This window comes from Cylas formicarius, unplaced genomic scaffold, assembly GCF_029955315.1.
Source record: "Cylas formicarius isolate icCylForm1 unplaced genomic scaffold, icCylForm1.1 PGA_scaffold_1__22_contigs__length_36826433, whole genome shotgun sequence".
Lineage (NCBI taxonomy): Eukaryota > Metazoa > Arthropoda > Insecta > Coleoptera > Brentidae > Cylas > Cylas formicarius.
The window spans coordinates 24,454,386-24,475,429 of NW_026844264.1; the positions used below are offsets into that span (position 1 = coordinate 24,454,386).

General features: G+C 33.3%; 3 protein-coding genes across 13 annotated transcripts in view; all 3 read right to left on the reverse strand.

Annotated features, from left to right (window-relative positions):
- Window positions 1–1,866: 1,866 nt before the first annotated feature.
- Window positions 1,867–5,224, reverse strand: LOC132697426 (drosulfakinins-like). 2 transcript variants are annotated; one of them, XM_060662932.1, is made up of 3 exons: window positions 5,160–5,224; window positions 3,057–3,268; window positions 1,867–2,070 (listed from the first exon to the last, which is right to left on the reverse strand). In XM_060662932.1, the coding sequence occupies exons 2-3, from the start codon at window positions 3,259–3,261 to the stop codon at window positions 1,940–1,942; spliced, it is 336 nt and encodes a 111-aa protein (XP_060518915.1). In that variant the 5' UTR covers window positions 3,262–3,268; window positions 5,160–5,224; the 3' UTR covers window positions 1,867–1,939. The 2 variants fall into 2 exon arrangements, with proteins under 2 accessions (XP_060518915.1, XP_060518914.1); XM_060662931.1 differs by lacking the exon at window positions 5,160–5,224 and adding an exon at window positions 4,030–4,056.
- A 352-nt stretch (window positions 5,225–5,576) lies between these two features.
- Window positions 5,577–6,887, reverse strand: LOC132697242 (uncharacterized). The gene is made up of 2 exons (XM_060662580.1): window positions 6,522–6,887; window positions 5,577–5,830 (listed from the first exon to the last, which is right to left on the reverse strand). The coding sequence occupies exons 1-2, from the start codon at window positions 6,841–6,843 to the stop codon at window positions 5,763–5,765; spliced, it is 390 nt and encodes a 129-aa protein (XP_060518563.1). The 5' UTR covers window positions 6,844–6,887; the 3' UTR covers window positions 5,577–5,762.
- A 1,825-nt stretch (window positions 6,888–8,712) lies between these two features.
- LOC132696894 (tensin-1-like) overlaps window positions 8,713–21,044 on the reverse strand; it is a 119,173-nt gene continuing 106,841 nt past the window's right edge. For 6 of the 10 annotated variants that reach the window (XM_060662017.1, XM_060662009.1, XM_060662014.1 and 3 more), the window contains 8 exons: window positions 20,036–20,430; window positions 15,160–15,523; window positions 13,986–14,294; window positions 12,920–13,116; window positions 12,563–12,831; window positions 11,712–12,015; window positions 11,003–11,344; window positions 8,713–10,645 (listed from right to left, as the gene is read on the reverse strand). In XM_060662017.1, coding sequence (XP_060518000.1) covers window positions 10,486–10,645; window positions 11,003–11,344; window positions 11,712–12,015; window positions 12,563–12,831; window positions 12,920–13,116; window positions 13,986–14,294; window positions 15,160–15,523; window positions 20,036–20,430 — 2,340 coding nt within the window. In that variant the 3' untranslated portion in view covers window positions 8,713–10,485. The remainder of the gene's footprint in view (window positions 10,646–11,002; window positions 11,345–11,711; window positions 12,016–12,562; window positions 12,832–12,919; window positions 13,117–13,985; window positions 14,295–15,159; window positions 15,524–20,035; window positions 20,431–21,044) is intronic. The other 4 variants (XM_060662010.1, XM_060662015.1, XM_060662011.1 and 1 more) reach the window with 4 other exon arrangements.

Below are 21,044 nucleotides of genomic sequence, written 5' to 3' on the forward strand. Positions count from 1 at the left end.
ATAAATATGTATGTTACCGTGGTTAGTAGGAACGCCTTTCAAAAATAGTTATAGTTATAGCTAATAGCGCCATCTTTTGAACGAGAGTAAATTATTGTTATTATTATTGTTATTATTATTATTTTAGTATATTATTGGATAATCTGTTCCGCCATAAATTTCTTGTCATTTTTATACGAATTTTTAGTTTAAAATACAGCTCCAATTACAGCCATATTGGATATATCATTAGAGGGATTTTTAATTGTCTCCCAAAATAGTTGTTCCCACCAGTATAATCGTACATTTTGAACGCCCCTGTATATTATGGAGTGAACATGAAACGATTGCATGAGATCTTCGTAAATTCTAGGCTAAAACTCAGATGCACGAATTCAAATATGGCTGTAAAAAATGGGAAAAATTATTAATATCTGAAAAATCGCTAAAGATATGGAGAGGCATTATAGGTTATTTTTCAGAGATGGATGCAACAAGATATAGCATTTCCGCTTGTGCATAGAATTTGGGGAGGGTTAGCCAGGCACGTCACTATCGAACGCCTCTAACCAAAAAGTTTTATTTAACATTTTCTAGTATCATGTATGTATGGCAAGGATACGTCAAATCGTTTTAAAGTATTTGGCGAAAATAATTGTTTGACCTAAATCGTAACAATATGTGGTCATGCGAATGAATCACATTATGTGAACAAATGATTTAATACCTACTCTCAGTGATATTAGTGGCATTGGAAGAAGCAGTACACGCGCAGACGTGTTTTGGGTTTCCTGAATCAAGGTAAAATGCTATTTGTGTTTTGAAATTGTGACGCGACATTTGTTATTCAAAAATATTTTCTATATATAGAACACATTTATCTATCAATCTCCCAAAGCTTGGTTTCCCATTATATTATAATAACCGTATTTCTTTGAACCGGACAAAGACTAAGATGATGTTGTTTTCGCTTAGGGATATGAACAAGAGCTTATTGGTTGGAATGCAGGATAAATCGATTAATCAGACTAACGTTGTCCAGTATTTGAGTTTGTTCATAGACAGTAATTTGTCCTGGATATGCCAAATTTATTCCGTATTAAACAAAATGGCTATGCACACTTTTGTTATTTGGCGACTGCGGTCGAGTGTGGATCTTCAGCTTTTACTATTGTATTATTTCGGATATGTTTAATCTTGCCTATCTTACGCTTATATGCTGGGAAAACTCCTCCAGAGTAAAGTTTTTGTCCAACAAACACGTATTGTTCGAACAATGTTGGAGAAGTCTCGTGGTCACTCTTGTAGAACCCTGTTCCCAAAATTAAATATTTTAACGTTTCCCTCTTTTTTCATATTAAAGACATAATTTATTAAATACATAATTTACATAAGGAGTAATCTAATTATTGTATGACCAGAATTGATGGAGATTTCAATTTTAGAGCCAATCTTAATTTGCAGGTGCCAAGTCAAGTTATCCAAAGTAACTAACAGCCCTATGATTTTACCAATAAAACTATATAAAAAGTTGTCTTTGTCCGTCAAACAGATATTGCCTGTCCATCTATTTAAAAAAATAACAGGTCATTTTGAATAAGAATGTTTTTTATTCTATTGATGAATACTTTGTAGTAATGCCGATCTCTCAGAGTGATATACTTTGTGCGTTTGTATGTATCTGTTTTTAAAGTTTGTATTTTAGTGTTCTAATGTATTTTTTTTACTTGTTGACATTACCCGATACTTTTGTTAAAAGTCAATGGAAATAAACATTATTATCTATCTTAATTGCAAGTTTTATCAAGGATTTATCGGTCTTTGGATACATAGGAAACTATAGTTTCGCAGGTCATAAATAAAATCCTTTAGAGTTAACCCAGAAATGATCTATATTGCTGAATTGAAACACAGTTATCTTTATGGTTGTAAATGTATTGTTCTATTGAACGGTCGCACGTCACTCGTTCCCATTGCGTCCGAACCTCATATGTCCGTAGTCGTCGAACTGTTGGTCTCGTTTGCCGAATCGAAGGTGCCCGTAGTCGTCCTGTTGCGGTTGCCGTTTGGAAATACCAAATTCGTCCTCATCTGTAAAAAGTAAAAGTTAGTACCATTGCTCAGCACATACTTTTAGAGTAATCGAGCAGTTAGTTTGTTGCATTAATGGTTTTCCCATTACACACAATTGAGATATCAAGCAACCTTTCAATATATTGTTTAAAAAATATAGTGGTATGGACGGGCTACAGAAATTATAATTTTTTTTTTGCAAGAATAGCACACAGTATGTTATAAATTCGATTAACTTACGATTACCGTTAACTTACGATTGGACTAGTTTTCACTAACACTTAAGTTGTAAGATAGACATCTGAAATTGGGGTGGTTTAAAACAATTTTACGCTGATGCGATGCGGAAGAGACCTTCAATTTGTAAATGATACGCCCTTCATTCTTTTAAATTTGTTGCCTGCTTACTCTACACCGGATAGTGGCGCTTTTCCATTTGTTTTAGTAAAGTAAGCAAAAATTATGAAAATATGACCGGGGATGCGGTAGAAAATAAAACAACAATGGATAATTTCGTGTCTAATGGACAACAAGACAAATTGTTTCAACCATCACATTATCTCCTACAATTTTTGTTTTTCTTTAAGCTTAAATTATTAATTAAATTATTTTTGTGTACCTTTATGACTTTTTAATCATTATCAATATAAATTTTAGATATAGTTATTATAGAAACCTACTTTTTTTTTCATTACTATCCTTTTTCCGTTATTTTCATAGGTGTCAATTCTATGAAAAAGAAGTGAAATTGACAGACATACTAATTGTTGTTCGACATCTAGTTGGCAGCTAGGAACATTAAAAGTGGAAAAAAAGTTATAATAATTGAAAGATGAAAGATTTAAATTGAAATTTCATTATATATCTCCGTTATACTATACGAATTTTCAGGCAAACCTAAACTTTTAAAACGCGGTGTTCAACGCAGAGTTTTAGAGTGAAATACAAGTAAGAATCACATCAAGTTAATTAATCAAAATATTTTTAAAGTAAGTAATACCAACCGTCTAAGTCATTTAGAAGTGGATCAGATTTGGCTGGAAAATACTGATTGTTATGCCTGGATATCATTCTCGTTGGGTTCTGACCTCTGCTGTTATGGGAGACAATATTTCCGTCTCGCATGACGCCGAAACTTATCCCTAACTGGTACATGAATATGAAATAAAATATCATCACCAGCATCATGCTGGAACAAAGACTTTTCATTTCTGCTCTGAAAGAATAAAACATGTATAGGTACTTTTATTTTATTATATTATTTAGTTATATAATGAATTTAATAATATATAAGTAACTTAGACTATTGAAGACAACTGACGAATTTTTAGTTTACCCCTTGGCGAATTTTGAGGATATACAATATTCTTGCACGCATGCCCACAAATTTTACAAACCACTCTGGCAGAATGGTCAACACACAAAATTAAATCGTTGTTCGAAAACTGATTGGAATATCAAATTGTCAGTTATTTTTGGGTAGATAAAATTGTTTTTGCAGTTTTTTACACCTATTTAACATTACAGGTAAAACATTAAAAACATACAACCCCATAATAATTCTCATAAGCATAAGCTTTCGGGCTATATAATTTTGTTAAAAACAAACGCAATGCAATGTAGAAAAATATATACATTTGTTCTCAAGTATAATTTTCATAATAAAAAATATAATTTTTCTCTCATTAAAAAATCTACCGAAAACACCCGATAAATAAAATTAGTTGTGTTAGTGTGTAAGTTGGTGTGTTATAGATATATTAAATTTAAGCACGAGAAAAAATCGTATACCATTTGACTTAGTAATTATTGTCCAGCCAGTACTGCCTGTTGTTGCAATTTGTGCCATACTTTTAATAGTTTTCTACTCATTGAAACTTTTTTATTATTTCTGTTACTAAAAATATTCCTGTAACATCAAAAGTACGAACATAATAATGGTACATAACGCTAACTAACTAAAAAAATGAGTCTTACCACCCCTTGACATTCGACAAAGTCAAGACACCAACTATACTTCGCCTGGGTCTGTAGCAGCTTTTATATAATCCGAATGAAGCCAAAATGCGGCAATTGTAAATTCATGGTGCGATTTTTCTAACGAATTGAACGAAGTAATTTTTTGACAGATTGTCGATAATAAATACGTTTAGCGCTTTCGAACAGTGCAATGTCGACGAAGAATATTTAATATTCGAAGTTTAAAGGGAAGGCTAATTTTAGCTGACATGCTGGGATGATCGAGAAAATGTGCTTTTTCGCTTGCTTAGGAATTAGGACGATTTCTTTAGAAAAATGTTAATGACAATATAAAATGAAACGCGCCATATTTTGTTTGAGCTTATTAGGATTAAGCATTTTGTATCAAATAAATAATCCAAAAAAATCCCTACATTTCCCAATGGACTTAGCAGATACAATTCGAGACTAATATTTGGGACGTGTTTAGTTCAACATTTTCAACATGACAACTAGTAAGAGTGTTTTGAAGGAATTTTGCTATCAACTTATAGCAGCCAGATGCACAACAATTAGTATTACTTAAAGTCACCTCATATGGTCAGTATTTTCATTACAGGTTTGATCGTTCCCCAAGACTTTCAGGCTCTTAATCTTACTGACAAAATACTATCAGTAGTATTCAACCTAATCCTGAATCAACACATCAATGCACCAATCAATCAACCAAATATTATTTTGGCCAATTAAAGACATTCTATATCCACAGCATGTTTTTTTTATTATTTATATCAGATTAGTGCCTACTTATATTTTTATATTGTACTTATACCTACTTATTCTTTTAAAATGAAATAAAAAAAACTGACTTAATTTTACCGTATCTGTTTTACAGATTATTTCCATATTTTTTTTGAAGAATAGTAAGCGAACTATCAATTTGGGTTAAGTCAATTTTGGAAATAGGTCGCACTTTATGTATAAATGGAGTATTTAGGTGCGTTTTGTGAAAACTAAGCAAATGTCGTACTTGTCGAAAAATGTACAGGGTGATTTATCGGTAAGTGTCCATACTTCGCAGGAATATTTATAGCACATACCCAGTGGTCTCAATTCACCAACTTTAATGTGACAATATTTCTAGTTACCAGGATACAGCTAAACCACTAGGTATAAAAAATAGTTTGACGAATATAAAATTTTTTTACTGAAGTTTCTCTCAGTTTATAAAACTGTGTCTTTGCGTAATAACAGACTTAATTTCTCTATTTGTGCAGTTTAATAGCGTAATCTTATCAAATCTATCGGATATTTTTACGCTCCTTCCACATCATAAAACAGATTTTCGATTTCGGCTTTGTATTTAATGCATACTTAACCGAATTTTGTTTATTTATAGTGATCCCAAGAAAAGAATTTGACCAAATCAATAAAATAACCTGCATTTTCATAGCTATTGGATATTGCTCCGTAGAGTATTGGTGGTTTGTGTATATTTTTGTTTTGATTAGGTAAATATTTTTCAATGAAACAACTCTTATCCAACGAACTGATGATACATTTATTGTGTCATCACCTAGACATATAACATTAAAATATTGTATTCTATTCCTAAAAGTACGTACATATTTACTTAATTACGTGAATTACCAATTTCATTATCCCTACAAAACATTTTGTAAGGTGCAGATTATAATATGGAATGTTTATGTACAAAAATAATACGAGCTAGTGCTTATATTAACAAAACGTCATACTGTAGTACTGTTGCACTCTCTTCTTGTGCAGATAGAATCGTTTCTGTTGCAGTTTCCAAGATCTAAAATAAAAAACTTTGTTACTTCCGGGTTACTATAACAGAGACGTCGAATTTTGATAAACGTTCACTATTTTAAAGTCGTAATGTCTTTTTTGAAATGCCCGTGCATTCGAAACCCTCTTATCGAGATTGACAAAAGCGTTGTGTTTTATTAAACGCTTTTCGAAAAATTTTGTGAATATACTTAAAAATGTTGATTTATACCGTGAAGTTCTTAATTTTCAATTCAAAGTTAAATATATAATTATTGAGAAATTCTAGCATATTGAAACATCACGTAGCTTGCAATATGACAGTATTGAGGTTACGAAGACGAAGTTTACATATCCATATGTTATGTTACCACTAAATGCCAAGTATGCACTAGTTTCTTCAACTAAACTGACTTTTTGACATACTTTTTTACCTAAAATAAGTATTCATTAGATCCTAATGTATTTATTTTTTGGTGAATAAAGTACTCTGTGCTAAAATTAAGAAGCTGTGCGAATCAGTATTAATGCGTATATCCCTAAAGATACAAATGGCAGAAGGGTGGAATTTCAAAAAAAATAAATAACATTCTGAACTTGTAAGAAAATTTGTTGTATTGCTTCTAGCAAAAAGATATGATGCGTTTCAATACTTAATATTGAAAAAAGTGTGGAAAATGTGACATAAATTTAAAGAAATATGAAATTTGAATACTTACTGCCGGCAACACCGTTTCTATCGTATGTGACCAAAACTGATGCAATTTTGGGTCTCCTGTCTTTCTCCTTTTGACTTTGCCTCTTAAATTTCAGACTTCCAACGAGACTGGACGTTTGTCTAACGAATTTGTTCTGCTGTCTGTCGCACTCTCTCGCGTTTTCAGTCTTTTTTTGTGCAATCTTTGTTTCCAAACTCGGATCCGGTATTAAAAAACGTTCTTCGTTTGTGCTCTCGTTTCTCTTGAATATCATCTTAATAGCGGACGAAATTTTCCGGCTCCCGAATGCCACTTCGTATTGGTTTTTGATCCAGTGTTCCATTTTAAAAGATAGTTTTGTATTCGTTTGTTGTTGTAAATGCAACGCAGCGATTACTAAATCGGAAAAACATAAGGGACACAAGAATAATTTAATTATTGGGTTACTCTTAAGGTTTCCTTCATCGAAAATAACGACATCGTTACTACAATTTAGAGTTGCGTATTTTGTGGATAACCTTCAAAGTGATATTTAATGCAAATTAGAATATCTTTGAACACTTAAAAACATCGGAAATTTGTTGAATAAAAAGTGCGTTTAAAGCTCTGTTTGGATTTGATGATCAGTATTGATTTTGTATAAAAATGAAATTTTAAAAATTATTGTAAGAGTTAAAAAAGCAAAGGGGGCTTAAAGCGTTGCAATAAATCCTCCATTCTCCAGAAAAAAATCTTTGGTTGGATATGCAAGGTTGCCTTCACAACTAAATCTTGTAGCTAGTATTGCATTTTCTTTTTATGTTAAATATACATACCTAAACAGGGATCCCTTTTAAATAATACCACTATTGCCGTCTCCGAAAAGGTGACAGTGTCGGTTTATGTTCATTTAAACAGTATAATAACAAGTTTTATAAACGACACTTCAGATGAGTTTGTAAAAATGTTGAATGAGTTGGACAGTATACTTTTTGTACCACCGTCATAAAAAAATTCACTTTAATAAGTTACGTGATAAACGCAGAAGACCATCGGAACCATCAGAACTGAAAACTGCCAAAATACCATCACTGCTTTAAATATCTAAGGAAAATATCCGATTCCTTCCAATCCATGACTAAAATACCGAAAACGCTAGAATTGGCTAAAGTGGTACCTTGCACATGCCTGTGTAGAAAATAATGACATTTGCTTTTATATATATATAATCAAAATTTTGCATCTTAAACACATAAAACTAATGGATATATGAAATTAAAAAATTATCTTTTTTTTGTAATTTAAAATGATCATAATTATGTTTTATGGATTCTTTAAATATTACAAGTCGCAAAAATAAAGTATTCTTTATTTTCAAGGAATTACAATAACTGCAAATTTTGATAGGTGTACTACATAATAATTTTCATGAAGCCATAGCCATGAATACATTTTCATGAAGTCAAAAAAACTATTCACATTGCGAACTGTAAATTAAAATTTCTTCATAACTAAATTGCAGAATGTGTATTTAAAGCCTTTTGCATCCTTTCTCTCTAAATAATAGTGTAATTCTGGTTCAGGAAGTACAGGATGTATGAAGTTAAAATTCTATTTCTTTGTTTTCCAAGATAGGCTGTATTATCAGCATTTTATTTTACAATTTGTTGTCATATTTAACCCCGACTAACTAATGTTAAAATGCGTAAATAAGATACAAAATGTATTTTTTTGTAGATGAAAATCCTTATTATTTAATATTTTTAACATTTCAATCTGTTAATAAATAAAGAATACTGCTGATTCGGCATTCAAGGATTACGTTTAGACTTGTCAGAAAACCTTAAAGCAAAGCAAAATGATAAAAACCGCTTTTTTAAAAAAGCAGTGCCTCCGAATTTGCACAAATGTAAAGTGACTTCTTTTCGAGACCGTTTCAAATTTCCTCCCCTGTTTGATGCCCATAATTAAATAAGCTGATAAATAACTTTATTTATGACAGCATAGACAAAATGGAATTTTTTGCTTAATTTGTAGCGCTGGTCATTTACACTATTATCGAGTTTGATCTTGATTTGGCTGAACATATCAAGTAAGTAGTTTACAATAGTGTTACGGGTTTACCCCTACTAGCCGTGACGTGGACACAACATCGTCTCTAGGCATACTGTATATCGATTCACTAAGGATAAAAGGATAGGTGGATATTATAAAAACGCAACATTATTGTTAGTAACCTTTACTTTTTTGAAACATCGTTGTTAGTGTTTAAGTTCACATACAATATATCAATTCAATATTATGGTTTTGAAATAATGCTCAGTGAACAGATTTGGATATTTTAAATTTTTGTACTTTCGCGAAAATAAAAATTAGCGAATAATCTTACAGTATTTGTTTATGAACTAACAACAGTTTTATAGAGATTCTTTAGACTTTAACGACTCAGTGACTAATGTTAATGCAGTAGTCCTTTAAATATACCTCAGAACTATTTTGATACACTGCTAAGACATTGTTAGTGCGACGTGAAAATGAATAAGAATGACATCACAACGTTACGAGTTTATCAACACTGTTAGCTTGCTTTTTGGTGACTTTACCTTTAGGGGAAATAGGGATGATACGGCGTATTGTGGGCACATATCAGACAAACTTTACTCTATATGTGAAAGTATAAAATTGAGCCTCTATTGTATTATGTGTCCATTTGAGTACATAGTAACAATGTTCTCAGGATGGATCCATTTTCTAATTATCTTACAGTTTTATAGAAATCGCTTAATGCAAAGTATAATTTGTTATTTGAACAAAACCTTTCATTCCTCGTCATCTTCATTATTTATTTTCTACCCTCCTCAATAGGGTAAAATGTGTATGATTCCATATGGCACAATGTACACAGGAAGTAACAAATGGAATGTAAATTGATATTTTATTTATTACAAAGGTAAGTTTATGCTTTTAAAGCTTTAATCGGAATTTAGTGATATAAAAGTTTGCCTCATTTTATGAATAGAAACAATAAGAAGTTCAAAAGAAATTTAGCTCATATTGGATAGCCAAATTAGTACGAGCACTGCTAGAAAATTTTACCAAGTCTATTGTTTCCTAAAGGAATGTCTGGAATATCGCTGAATGGCTATCGCATAAAGATATAAAAATTAAGTATAGTTAAAATCGTAATTAATTATTTTTGAAAGTATTCACTATCAATAAAAAATGTTTCAAAAGGGTAATAAAACATATTCCCAGATGGACACAACATTTTTCTTTGTTAATTCATGGAGCTAAAATTTAAATCAATTTATTTAAATAAAAAAATTTATATCATGCCATTCATAAGATTTGATAAAAAGAAAACATGCCTGCGTGTTGGCCCATTTTTCCCCATCGGCATGAACGACCAAGAACAAATGAAGATGGACAGGTAGAGCAACAAAATTATGCAGCAAGAATAGTTATGATACATCCATTCCGTTGTAATTTTTTGTTAATTTCTCATAACAAAAACACTAACAAAGTCCTTCGTCCTCCGCCAAACAATTTTCGCGTGAATTTACTTATATTCTGAATACGAGCAATTCACAGGGTCGAAGCGCAGCTTCTTAGGTATGGCTTAAAATAAATACATAACATATATATACAACATTAAAAGTATATAATATAAGAACAAAAATAATTTAAGTAATACTCAAAGTTAATGCGTAAAACATAAGACTAGGAAAATATTACATGATTTTAGAAGGTTCAGTGGGCTAATGCAATCGGTAGTGTAGCTATGTACAAATTAGACTTCTCCTTGTGCTCCAATGTTAAAAAATTTGGCAACACGTTCTCAGAAATCAAAGTGCCGACGATAAAATTTATAAAAAAATAATGGATTCGTTTTCGAAAACATCGAAAACTAACGCATTTTCGAATGTAAGAAGGCACTACACGAACCTGTTCAAAATGAAATAAAACTTTTCAAACTTCAAGATTTTAACTCACACTTTTTGTGTAATTATACAATATTTGGTTTGATGCCGTTCGAACTTAGGACCTTGTTTACGAAATTGACAATGGCTGTGGCAGGCTGATCGGGGTCTAGTTCAGCAAATAAATGACACTGGTTGTCGGGGTTAGTCACGTTGGGCTTTCTCGCCACGTAACCAAAGATTCGGCTGAAACAAGTTAGGCGACTACAATATAACAAGTGCAAAAACATATTTCATAGAACGGTTAAGCATTCACAAAAATGCTAAGTTAATATTTTTGAAAAGCTTACAGAAAATTTGTATTATTAGTGAAAACAAACACCAAATGGTTGGTTTTATTTGATTGTTTTTTTCATCTGTTGCAATGTCTTGTAAAGCAAATTGCCTAAGTTAAAGAAAATGTAAATCACAAAATTTGAAATTGAAAAAGAAAACTAAGTCATAATTTACAGTTTAATTAAAAAAAAAACAATATCTACATTTTCTTTTTAGAATTGTGTCTTCAGAAAATGATGGAACGTCCGATGGGACATTAAAACTCACTTGGAACTTTTCGCTGAACCCGTTTCCTCCGCATTAACTAACCAACGGTGTTCTTCTGGATCTAAACCGCAGTGCGATATTGTGTTAATTGGATAGTGTTTTCGGAAAAATAGCTTCCTTTTGTTATCGGTCAACGTAATCCCTTGCCCGTTAACCTTGAAGTGAACTATGGCTGTGTCGGGTAGGGGCGACATCTGAAACAGCTGCATCACCGCTTTTTTCATGGCTTGCGGACCAGTTAACGACTCCATTTCAATAGTGCATAAGTAAATAACATTGCACGCCGCTCCTTGTACTTGCAACTGCTGAAGCTGAGCTGCCTGCTGACCTTGGGCGTCGTATCTTAACAATATTTAATGTAATGGTCAAGCATTATGCATTTGAAAAGGATATAAGTAGCAAAAGCAAGCTTTAAACCTTAGTTCTGCAAAATGTGTAACAATTTCTTTTTTAAGCATTTGGGTCTTGATGTTATAAAACATACAAGAGAATTTTTTTCTAAACTAACTAAAATGACCACGGTTTGGTTTTCTCGTAAAAAATTAAATCTAGGTGTGGTCATGCTTCTCATAATAAGAATGATACTTGACGCTCCCGTGATCAAAATATCTGCATTTAGTAAAAATAAACGATAAACCTATTGTCAATTTAATTATTAGATGCTCTTTACTGCCGTTGTAGGCCCAGGTTTTCTTGTAATTATACTTACTTTAAATCGCGCTCAGGTAAAACGAGCCGACAAGGCAGAGCTATTTGCGTTATCGAATGTTGATAAATCAGAGCCGAAAGTGAGCTGAAAATGGGTTCATTGGGGCACCCTTTTAATCGCACTCCCTTCGACGTTGGCTCAATCAGAAAATGTCGAATTAATTCGTCGGATGAACCCTTTACTTTCGTCTGTATATTCGACGGCACTGTAGCCACCCTCAATGCGAGTCCAAAGGCACCAGGAAATGAATTCGAGTCCCTAACGACAAAAGTGCCGGGCAACTGATCCCGCAGCATGTTTATGGCTGAAAGAAAACATACACAATAGTATTTTCCACAGTTCTATGTTTTATGTGGTCTAAAATTGATTACTTCCCACCAAGTTAATACATTGTCACAAAAGACACAGTCACAGTTTGTCACAAAATACTATCAACGTGTGCTACCTGATATTGCAGTTTTACTTTTATTTGTTTATAAGAATTTTTTGGATCTTCCAAACTACATTAAATTTACAATTGCAAAAAACTTGTCTATAACCCTAGATAACTACTGTAAAATTAATGTCATTTGAGTAAAGCAAAAAGAATTTTGCTAATTTATATAAAATATATTTTATACTTAGACATTACAAACTTTTTACTAATAATTACTAAATTTTTCAAAATTTCGGGAGCAAAATATAGTTCAAACATTTTCAACATTCGATTTAAGATTTTGGCAGTTATTCTTAAATAAATCGCAATACTTTAGTACCGAGGGGTTTTCCAAATTTGGTCTAAGGTGATAATAAGATATAGACGACATATAATATTACATTACATTGGGTATTATGTTGTATTAATTGATTACCTTCTTCCCGTGTTATAGTAGGTTTGTACCAGAATTTGCTGGTGTCCCGAACTATTTTAACGTGAGCGGCTGATACTTCCTGCGGTGACTGCTGCTCGCTACTGGACGATATCGAGCCGTGTCGTGAGTGACCGTAGTAAGACGTGGGTGACGCGGACCCGTTGTACTCTCTAAAACCCGAAGCAGATGCGCTTCTTAATGTACTTTGCGAATATTCGCTATCGGAAATGCCGTAAAATTGATCGTTGGGGGTCAAGGGTCGGTCCTTTCTAAAATTTAGAATTGGTAGGTATTGATTCCTATACTATTGATGCTCGTTAGGTCTATTGGGGAAATAAGATCATTAAGAAAACTCACCGCTGGGTTGTAGGACTTTTAGGTGGCAATCGCTCATTGCCCAAATCAAATTGGACGGTCGGTGTCGGAGCGTTGAGGTACGGCGTTCGGGCGTGCACGGGAAAAGCTGGCGTTTGGGGACGGGGTGACGAACTATGCGACGGCGATGTTTCATTGTCGTTCGACGTCCTCCAAGTTTGGATCGACTCTTCTCGATACTTGAGAGAACAGAGTTTTATTAGCACTTTTGTTGTTGTGCACTGTTTCGGCGCTCAAGCAAGTTTCACGATTAAAAAATATATGCTTTGTCACGGTCAGGTAAGTACATGACAAATATATTTTAAAAAAATTGTCGAATCTTCATTTAATATCATGCATCTGCAGAGAAAAGCAATCAGCACGTAAACAGGGCTATACGCTAAGGGCGCGCTTTTTAACAAACAAAAATACAATAAAAAAAAACGCAGAATGGCGAAACTTTATTCGAATTCTTTGATTAGCACAACAAGAAGTCGGAATGCTAGTGACGGCAGATATATTGAAAAATAAAATCTTCGACGGAGAACCGGGGACGTCGAAGTTATGTAATACAACTACTTTGAATGTTCTAATTACACGGAATATAACTTATATTTTGTAAGTTTCGTAACTCTTCACTAAAATGATATTATTTTTTGCATTAAATTTAAAGGCGCACTTTCTGCTAAATAGGTTTATTATTAAACATATACGTTCCAAACCACACCTATCATAAAATTTTTAAACCCTTACAAAACTACATTGTTATTAAGCTAATTCAGTAATTTTTTGAGATATCTTCTCATTTTCAAATTTGTTATTTATCTCAACTTGAAAATAACAAGTACATAAACAAGTAAAGAAGTTCCCATTAAAAAACGGGCTTGTTGAAAATTTATTTTAACTTTAGACAAACTGGAGACTGGAATATGACCATTTTTTAAGAAGCAGTTATTTTGCGGCACCCTCGACCAATAACCTTGTACCTACGTAAATCTTCGACGCTATCCGCGCTATGTAATGTAAATAAAATATAGAAACAAAAATCAAAAATAGAGCGTGTTAATACCTGCTGCCATGCTGTGTTATTAGGACTGTTACTAGAGTGCTCAGAGCCACTAGACAGGTTAGCGATTAGATCGTCAAGAGCGGCTAGCCGAGAGTTCTCATCCAGCATGTCGCGTTTAATACCCACCCTGCTGCTTTGCTGGGCGCTACGCGACATTCCGGGATCTTGTCCGGTTGTCGAATAGTGACGGTGTTCTACTACGGAAAGTAATCGGTTATCTACCTGGTCTCTATCAGTTCCAACGTCCGATGGTACCCTTATTATTTGTCCATGGGGGTTAGAGGTTAGAGCAGTTACTGGGTCGGTGTTCTGCAATATTACGGTGCTTGTAGGTGATTACGGGTGGTGTAATGTTGTCAATTTAATTATTTTACAATGAAAATGACTCTTAGAACATATAAGCGTTGATTTGTTCGCTCTGGGCTGGTTTACCTACGAATATAAATTAAATTCGTAATAGCTGTTGTCTTCATGAATGAATCATAAATATACGAAGTAATACGTTGGTACTTTTCGTAAAAGTTAAACTAAAATGTTAAATTAATTAAATAAAACAAAAACAAAAAAACCCGGAGGCGAAATTTTATGAGGTAAAGTGGAAAAAGACACTGTCGTGTAAGTGCAAGTGCATCGTCAAATAAAAATATCACCAGAATCAGTAGAAATTAAAAAATTTCTGCCTGATCGTAATATAAATTCAGAGTTTTTAAAACTAAACATATACGAAAAATAGAAATCAATGTTGCTACTAATGTAAAATACCAAGTAATATTAGAAATATTTAACTCTTAAAAATGATTTAGACTAACGTACGCCTGTCGAAGAATTGAGTTTTTCTTGTACCAACAATCATTTTAGTGTGATTTTGAACGTTATTTTAATATTTATCAAAAATCATAAACCGCTGTTGGGTGGAACTCTCATCAATATTTTCAAAGCGGTCCTGCAATATCACTTTTAAACAAAATTAATAAGAAATAGTTCGATACAGACGTGAAAACTGCAAGCTATTGCAGAGTGTACCGAAGTTTTCAAATTTGTATTTAAAACATCTGTAAAAAAATAAACTGGTGATTGTGAACTCTAATCGCTACCAAAGGAAGATTTAAGAAAAATGATTTAGTAGATAGAATCTATATCATAAGAGTTCATGATGAACCCCAAGTGAAGTTACCTGCGAATATTTCGCATGCGCTGACTTGACCATCATAAAAGGCCTCTCCTGTTGTGAAGCGTACGACGATTTCAATGTGCTAGTGGTAGAATTTGGCAGCACCTCGTAATTTTTCTGCATGGTGTTGATATGCAAGGGGATCGTGTAGTCATCGTCATCGTCGGGAAAAGCTGTGGTGTCGCTAGTATAGCCATCCAATCTGTGGCTAGCCGTAGGCCTCATATGACGCGACTGAACGGTTTTCAGTTCGGAGAGCAACCGTATTTCGTGTGGGTGGCGTTCTTCGCGCAGCTGCATTTCCCTTCGATCTTTCAGCTTTTGTTGCTGCCGCTGCAACCATGTGAGGTTTCCATTTCGCGTAGTGCTGGAACAATTATAACCCAACTGGAAAGTCGAAATATCTTGAACGGATTTCGATAAAATACCATATATTATCAGACAATCTTTTTGATGATGATGAAAGTTTCTGACATAATGAAGATAGTCTTCTTTAACGAAGTGGACTAGTGTAACATGTAATTTACAAATACAATTCTAAGCATAATATGTTATTAAACTATTATATAATACCAGTATAATATATTTTTTGTGCTTGTTACTCTAATACTTTCGTCACAGCTTTGGAAGCGATGGAATGATTTCGGTAAATTTTGACCGTGGTATTTTGACATTTGTCAGGTGTCACAGTTCACTCACAAATTAACAAAAACTAATGGCCGTAGAAAAACTTCAGAACTATTGAACGAAAATTTCAGCTATCTGTAATACGAGTATAACATTATTTCTCAAAAAATAGGATCTGAAATTCAAGAATGCAATTGCACCCCCTGGCGGTAATTCTAGAAACTTAAAAACAATTTCAGCATTTTTTTGGGCCGCTTTAGTTATATAAGTTACATATAATTTTTCATTCCAAGTCTTTACAATTACTTTCCGAGAATGCCGGGAACAATACGTTAGGTGCCATTATAATTCTTGATAACACTGCCTAAATTTTTAATATCATTTTATATTTGTCATTAAATAACTTACTAGATAATATTTAAAAATATGTAAACATTTATTTCTTACAACTAAAAACATGAATACGGATCTGATACTTGGAGAGTCACTTGCTGCAAAATTTATGACAGATAAGTAGTAACTCACAATAAGCAACTTAAAAAGGCAATTATTTGGAGACCGACTATATACAATATCTTCCAGACATTTTTTCTAAAAACGGTTCTAAACTATATGTTCGTTATATATCAGTGTTCAGCGTTGCGCTGCGTGGTTGGTGTGCTTTCCCGCAATAAAGCTCATGTGACCGTACCAAGAAAGTGGAACGGAACTTTCTAATACCATATACCCTGAAGTAAACTATGGCAGATAAGACCCTACCTAAGTTTCTGCATTCAAGCGAGCAAATACGTACATAACAAATAAAGGGCATATTCCGAATGTTTACCATATTTAGTTCGCTCGCATATCAAGTTATTTCGGACAGTTAGGTACGACAAATATCCCGTCTTTTAACCGTTATCGCAACAGGAGCGTGTAACGTATTCTTGGAAGCGAGCGGTCATAAACACAGAAGTTTTCATTTTACGTCACCTAGATAAAATGTTTTAATTGTTCAAGAGGAAACCAGTACATAAACTGGTTCTGAGGTTTAATTTAATCGAATTAATTTACATAACATACTGAGAATGTACATGTAAAATTAGCAACAGCGAAAAGATATAAAAAAAAATCATTTTAAAATAAAACTTTGTTATAACTAAAAATGCCGTATTTAAAACTCAAAAAGTCGTTCTTTCCGCAAATGTCCGCAGAAATTGGTAACCAAATAGTAAATTATGCAATAAGTGCGGTAAACGGCATTTGACTCACGAGTATATTTGACACGAGCGGAGCACAGCCGAGCGAGTTTTTAATAAACGAGTGAGTTAAAAAGTTTTTCTACTCCCATTTTCTACCTAATTACGCAACGATCTAGCGTGCGGGAAGCGTCGCTTTACTACGTCAGTTTCGTTTCCCAGGAATCCGAGCCACTTCGGACATTTCCGGGATTTTACCGCACGGGTTTGGAAGCAATCGGATGTTTTCGGAGATATTTCCCACGCTTCGAATTTTGACGTGAATTCTGACAGTCATGTCAGTGAATGTATTCGTGTTTTGCGAAAATGAACCAAAAACTAACGATAGTAGAAAAAGTATAGTATTCAACAAGTTCAGTCAACTTTTTAACTTATTGGCTTATTAAACACTCGCTCGGCTCGTGTCAAATAAACTCGTGAGTCAAATGCCGTTTACCGCACTTGCATAATATACTATTACCGAAACTTGTTGCATACTATACTTTTTCTACGACCGTTAGTTTTTGGGTACATTTTCGCAAAACAACACGAATACATGACCGTCAGAATTGACAAACGTCAAAATTCAAAGCGTGGGAAATATCTCCGAAAACATCCGATTGCTTATAAATCCGTGCGGTAGAATCCCGTAAATGTCCGAAGTGGCTCGGATTCATGGGAAACGAAACCGACGTGGTAAAGTGACGCTTCCCGTACGCTAGATCGGCGGGTTCTTGGGTATTTTTACAGAAGGGAGTAGAAAAAAATATTTGTTAACAAATATTTCATGTAATATACGACGTTTTTGTATGGCTGTATTGGCATGGAACTAGAAGTAAATATATCGTAATCCAAATAAACAATTTTTTAAAGTTAAGGCTTGAAAATGTGTTCCCTTGTTGCAAATTCAGAAAAAAGCGGTAAAATCGATTTATGATATATCCAGGTGAAGGTATTAAATTGCGCCACAGAAGTATTTCTGCGAAAATTGTCAGTATTTGTTTAATATATGGGAACACCGCAAAAATTAATCAGCCTTACAGATGGCGATAGGTGTGTTGTCTTTTCGAATCGGTTAAAACTTATTTACTATCAGTGAAACCGACAAAGAGCGAATAAAAGTTAGGAAAATGACTGTGTGTAAAACAATTACTAAATGAAAAGCATGTGTAAAAGAAATCGAAAAGATTTTTTTTCTTGGATGGAAACAAAAATTTTACCTTGTGTATTGTAAAGAACCCAACACCATAAATAAATTATGAAGAGGTAAATTGAACAGTGTACTAAGTATTATTAATTTTTGAATGGTGTGGAATTGTATGTAATATAAATACAGAATGGGGGCCTTTCACAGTAGTAATGTTGAGAAACTTTGGCGCTTACCTCGTATACACATATCCGAAAACGTAAATATTTGCGTTCGAATTTAGATATAGTGTATTTTTAGCAACCAATGTATACCTAAATTTACTTAATATAAGAGCAAACAAGAGTCAAACATAAACATTTAAATATTTTCAATCCGGATTTTATGCTCACGTATTTTAACAAAGAACCAACAGCAATTCCCAGTCATTGGTTTTGCAGTAAGTTTTGTGTGAATTTATGTGAAGCATCTTTTTTTTTTTAAATAAGTTCATAACTGAAACCTGTTTTGAGATTGTGGAGCAAAAATTATGTCTATTAAAAACTTTCTTATTTACAGTTAAAATATTGGAAAAAAACTCTATAATTAATCGATTATTAGATTATTCTAAAACAGATAGGTTTCCAAAAATTTGCACATATAATTTATGCTTGTTGCCGATTAAGATTTTTTATTAGAGATAATTAAATTAATGAAAATTAAATTAATAAATTTCGTGTCGGGCGATTATGATAACGCATATTTACGAATCAAGCAAGTATCAAAAATGATCCACCAAGTCCAACAACAGTCGACACACAAATATTGTTCTTTTAAAACAATTACACTAAAAATAGCGTTTTGTACGTTTCACTACCATTTTAAAAAATGTTTTTGCGGATTAGGAGTTCGAGGTACCCCACAAGTTAAAATAAGGATAAAATTTTTTATTAGACAGCATACTAAATGAAATGTGGTTTGGTTAAACTTTTTACCCTCCATTGAATAAATTGAAACTAGGGATAAATTTATCCTAATGTTTTAGTTGTTGGTTTTAAGTAATTTTAGCTACAAAATTTGAAAGCTTGACATTTTTTATTCATTATTATTATTATTGTAAATACTTTTTTCTACTCCCGTCTGTAAAATACTTAATTATACACCGATCTAGAGCGCAGGAAGCGTCACTTTACCACGTCAGTTTCGTTTCCCACGAATCCGAGCCCCTTTGGACATTTCCGGGATTTTATCGAACGGGTTCGGGAGCAATAGGATGTTTTCGGATATATTTCCCAAGCTTTCAGTTTTGACGTTTGTCAATTCTGACGGTCATGTCAGTGAATGTATTCGTGTTGTTTTGCGAAAATGTACGTAAAAACTAACGGTCGTAGAAAAAGTATAGTATGCAATACGTTCGGTAAACTTTTTAAGCCATTTACCGCACTTGTTGCATAATATACTATTATAGTTTTCCGGGTTTAATAGAGAACAATAATTTTCTGAGTGTTGGGAAACATAATTTTTACAACGCTTTTCCAGAATAAATTACGTGGTTTGTGTTAATTTTATTATATTTTGCAAGTTGCTGAAGTCATCACAGGACATGCCAACTTCGGCGTTTCTATTATCTGCGATGTTCCCATGGGAAGGAATTGTTATAAATATATGTAAAACTTGCTTTGTATTAATTCTATCGCTAGTACTAGCTGGTAGTAAAAGGTTGTAGAAATAAAATCTTAGCTCTCATTAACCAAAATAATTTTCATTGGGTTCCAAGTTTTTAATAATCTCTATTCGCTTCCATCATTGATGTTCTGAAAAATTCTAATATGCCGAAAATTATGTAATATTTTATTGAACAACATTAAAAATGCGGAATAACAATAATGATCTCGGAACCAAAACATACCTTTCCCCCGCCGCCTCCGTTGAAGCTAGGTGGTTCCTGAACTGACGACTCTCCGAATCTGAATACGGACTCTCGATGAAGTTCGACTTGTAGATAAGTCGGTCCGGGTTGCTCAATGCATCATCAGTATGGCTCCTTTTTAGCGGATCGTTGTATCTTTTTCGCTCATCTTTGTAGTACTCATAGCGTTCCTCACGTTTGATGGGCCGAGCGTTTAGAGCACTTTGGGTGAAGATATCGTCGATGGAGTCGGTATCGCGAGGCGAGCTTTTGCGCAGGAGAGCTGGCGAATATGTTCGTCGGTCTAATGAGGAGTAATGCGCATTCTTGATTGGGTCCGGATCATTTTCGAAATTTGGCACTGGTTTAGGTGATGCATACACTTGTGTCTGAACCTAAAAACAAAATTAAATCAATGAGTTTGTTATTATTAACATTTTAAATCATGAAAATTACCAAATAGGCGCCACATAGAATTTCAATTATAAGCAATAATTAAAAATGAACAACAAAGTGGATAGCCGTAAAGTGGGTAGTTTGACGCATGTTGTTTTCGTTTCTAAGTCTACGTGTTGACAAATTCTTTCGTCGGAAGGAAAGGATTTGGAGAGGCTCATGAATTGGCGCGCAGACTTCTTGGTTTTTGCATAATTGTCATTATACAGGATGTTTGGAAAAGATGGTACAAATCTTAGGAAAGTGCATTTGTTTTTCTTTTGAACGAAGGTGCTGTAACATTATAGGTTTTGACATAATACGGAAGTTAAATTTTCATAACTTCATTTCATTTCAATGTACATAAGTTTCTTATACCAGTTTGGAGAATATGTTCTAAAATTTTGTTTCGATTTTCCCAAATATCCGGCTTTGTTTAATAGATAAATTTTTATTATCTGTATATTTGGAGATTACATTCGTTGTTTCTTACTGGTATCAACTTCTTGAAAAAGCGAATGAAATTCAGCTTGCCCTTTTAGCCATTAGTGTTTATTAGTATTTTTAACGAATG

Coding starts and splice junctions, on each gene's coding strand:
- LOC132697426 (XM_060662932.1), bottom strand. CDS start 3,261: ATGAAAAGTCTTTGTTCCAGCATGATGCTGGTGATGATATTTTATTTC. Junction 2,071..3,056: donor ACTTCTAAATGACTTAGACG/GTTGGTATTACT, acceptor TACTTTTTACAG/ATGAGGACGAATTTGGTATT.
- LOC132697242 (XM_060662580.1), bottom strand. CDS start 6,843: ATGGAACACTGGATCAAAAACCAATACGAAGTGGCATTCGGGAGCCGG. Junction 5,831..6,521: donor TAGAAACGGTGTTGCCGGCA/GTAAGTATTCAA, acceptor TTTTTATTTTAG/ATCTTGGAAACTGCAACAGA.